The sequence below is a fragment of the Cryptomeria japonica genome, chromosome 9 (genome assembly GCF_030272615.1).
Source record: "Cryptomeria japonica chromosome 9, Sugi_1.0, whole genome shotgun sequence".
In the NCBI taxonomy this organism is placed as follows: Eukaryota; Viridiplantae; Streptophyta; class Pinopsida; order Cupressales; family Cupressaceae; genus Cryptomeria; species Cryptomeria japonica.
In genome coordinates, this window is record NC_081413.1 from 650,729,395 (window position 1) to 650,732,462 (window position 3,068).

The following is a 3,068-nucleotide window of genomic DNA, read 5'->3' on the forward strand; positions in this document are numbered from 1 at the left end:
TATGTTGTATGTTTTCAAATATCGACTTCGTATCCACGGGTAGGGGTAGGTATCAGTCAAAATTTGTGGTTTCCGATTGGAATATAATCCTATTCAATTTGAAAAAGTCTAATCGATTTTTCGTATTTTCTTTTGTTTTAGATAGGTTTATATTTTCTCAAGACCAGTAATGAGCATGTGCAAGAATTGAGCCACATTTGTTAAATTAATTACAATATCTAGGTCTAAGTAAGTGAAATATTTTATGTTAAAGCAATACCTTATTTCTCATAGTAAAATATAGTCTTAGATATTGTATAGGATCGCCCTTCTTGGTCTTGTAAAACCACAAGTATAAAGGAATTCAATCTTTTCAAGATAATTACATGAAATTCTTTTATATTATTCTATTAAAGGCATATATGGCCATGATCATTAATTAATAAAAAGACAAACACTTTAAAAAATAATAAGTGTCTCTTAATTATATGTCTTTCATCACTTAAAAAAGAGAACACCTTATAATAAATGTCTTTAAAAAAGACATGATTTTTAAATTTAAAATTGACATCAAACTTCCAAGTTTATTTTTCTTCTAATTCTCTTTAATTCTCTTTTTTAATTTTTTTAATTTTCTTTTCTTTTTTTTTAAACTAAGAGAAGTGGGAGGTTTAATCCAACCCAAAGCTTAGCTCTTCCTCCTCCTATAACCTCTGAAGCAACAAAAATTGAAAATTCACAACCTATAACTACCTATGGAGGGAGCTGTTAAATTTATTCCTATAAACAAAATCCTAACACATGCATGCCATTGCCGAGGAAGTAGAAAGATCAATTGAAGGCAGAACAGACTTTGCGAATTTCGCCATCACTCCCAGTTTTCACACCAACGTTACTCAATTTGACCATGGCCTTAGCAAAAGCCAAATCAAATCTGAGGCCCAGCACTCCTCTAATGCTGCCCGCATACTTTTGAACTACGCTTTTGGTGGAGGCGTCGCCCCAGAGTCTCTGATCCGACTCCAAAACCGCATTGCCGTCCCTCACATTCTTGAAGAAGCTCTCATCAAAGTTCAACTGGCTGCCCTTGTCCAGAGCCACGCGCTTCGAACCGTCGCCGCCGGAGGGGCAGAGTGACTGCAGTTGAGAGAGATATGAGCTGCTGATGGTGGGGTCCGCGTTCCCTGTCGTCGTAAAGTTGTACAGTCTGTAGCTGAAGAACTGGCAATCGGTCTGTCCAATCGTATGGGCTCCTACATGCAAAAATTATAAAAAGATTAAATATTTTACAGTTAATGAATTAGTTGGTTTACACTGTAGAGTGTGGTTTAGTGTGGATTGAGTGCTGACCAACGAGAGTTACAAGATCTTCGGTTGTGAGGCCTTTGTCAGCGAATTTCTGTTTCTGGACGGTGACAGAATCAGCAGGTGTTGGGAGATTGGCGGCGTCTGAAGAAGATGAAACCAAGCCGTCTCTTCTACCAGTCGGTACATCCCACGTTGGTCCCTTGCTCTACATTTAATCGTAAGTCACATATTAAAATTAATAATCTTAAGAAAAAGTACTGATATTTCAAAAAGAAAGATGATTTATGATGGAATATAGAGTCTGATCCGCAATGTTGAGATGTTGAGAAATCAAAATTAGAAATAATAATTATTAAAGTTTTGGATTATTAAAAGATCTATTCATCTGTTTATTTATAGTTATTTATAATATGATGATCGGTTTTTTTAAAGCTCTTTCAAATTTATACAGAATCAAATCGAAAAGAAATAAAACCAGGAAAAACAAACAGTTCAAATAAGAGAAAGAAGAAGAATACCAGCACAACTGCATCTCGAACAGCAAGGGCAAGAATGTCAGCACAAGAGACGACTCCTGGGCACGCAGCTTCTACCTGTGTTTTGGCATCCTCCGCAACCTCAAACCCACGTAACCCCAGATTAGTCAGCGAATTTTTCTCTGCAGATGGACCAGTGATCAATATGGACGCATCACAACCCTGCATTACAAATAATGCGCCCAACTCTTAGTAAACTTCCTATCAAAACCTTTTTCTTATGATGTGAAATGAAAAAGCCATTGATTTCTTACTTGAACAAAACAGTCATGGAAGAAAAGCCTTAGCAGGCCAGCTGCAATTGTTTGATCAGCATTAAAATGTGTTTTGACGGTGGACTTAACAATGGATTCAGCCTTTGGACAAGTGGAGGAATAGAACCCAACTTTGGTTCCCTGAGCTCCTGCCAATACAAAAACACCCAACGAGAAGGCCAGAAATTGCAATACTCCCTTAAAAACTATGCCCATTGCCATGGCTTCTCAACTTCAGAGGAGATTTCAAGTTCAAACTTTAACAAAAATTTGCTTGATGTGTGATATTTCAGACTTGAAGACGAGCTTTATATAGCTATTCTTTAGCTCAAGAGTCAATCTTGGCTGCCGGCCATTTGCAAATGCATGGACTGTTTTTTGTGATATGACAAAGCTAGCTGTTCTTCGTTGTGCCTTTTGACTTGACATCATATTCAGGTCTACGCGTTTTACTTGTTTATCCCATTGGCTGTGTTCCTTTCTTCTCTGACAGTTCAAAAGTGAACAAAATCCTCATAGGTGTGAAAGCAAGGAAAAAGGAAAGAATATTAATATGCTTGCAGGCCCATCTTGTGTAGCAAATGTTTTGTTTTTTCTTTGAAAGAAGAGACCCCACTCTTGAGTGGGTTTCATGGTGGATTCCTACATCGCAGAGGGGGAGAATTAGGTGGTAAAAAAGGAAACCTTAGGAGTCAAGGGATTCTAGATGGTGCCCACCAAAAGTTTGAATTGGGCTCATTTTCAATGCTTCATGGATAAATACAAATCACAACATTCTTTTATCTCTGTTGTTCTTTTTCTTAGAATGTTCTTTGTACGTTAAATTAGAGTACTGTATTATATTGTATTCTTTTCAGGACTATTTCAGTGATGAAAAAGGCCTTTTGCTCGGCTTTTATAGGGTCATGCCTATGTTCAAGGTAACCATATATAGGCATTTACCTAATTTTTCAGGCTACATATGGATATGTTAAGCATTAGGTGTATTAAT

At 37.0% G+C, this 3,068-nt stretch overlaps 1 protein-coding gene across 1 annotated transcript; it reads right to left on the minus strand.

The window, feature by feature from the left end:
* Positions 1-536: 536 nt before the first annotated feature.
* LOC131045738 (peroxidase 25-like) lies at positions 537-2,346 on the minus strand. Its single transcript, XM_057979329.2, has 4 exons — positions 2,078-2,346; positions 1,806-1,985; positions 1,330-1,492; positions 537-1,232 (listed from the first exon to the last, which is right to left on the minus strand). Exons 1-4 carry the CDS (start codon positions 2,297-2,299, stop codon positions 811-813), a joined length of 987 nt encoding a protein of 328 aa, XP_057835312.1. The 5' UTR covers positions 2,300-2,346; the 3' UTR covers positions 537-810.
* Between the last annotated feature and the right edge of the window lie 722 nt (positions 2,347-3,068).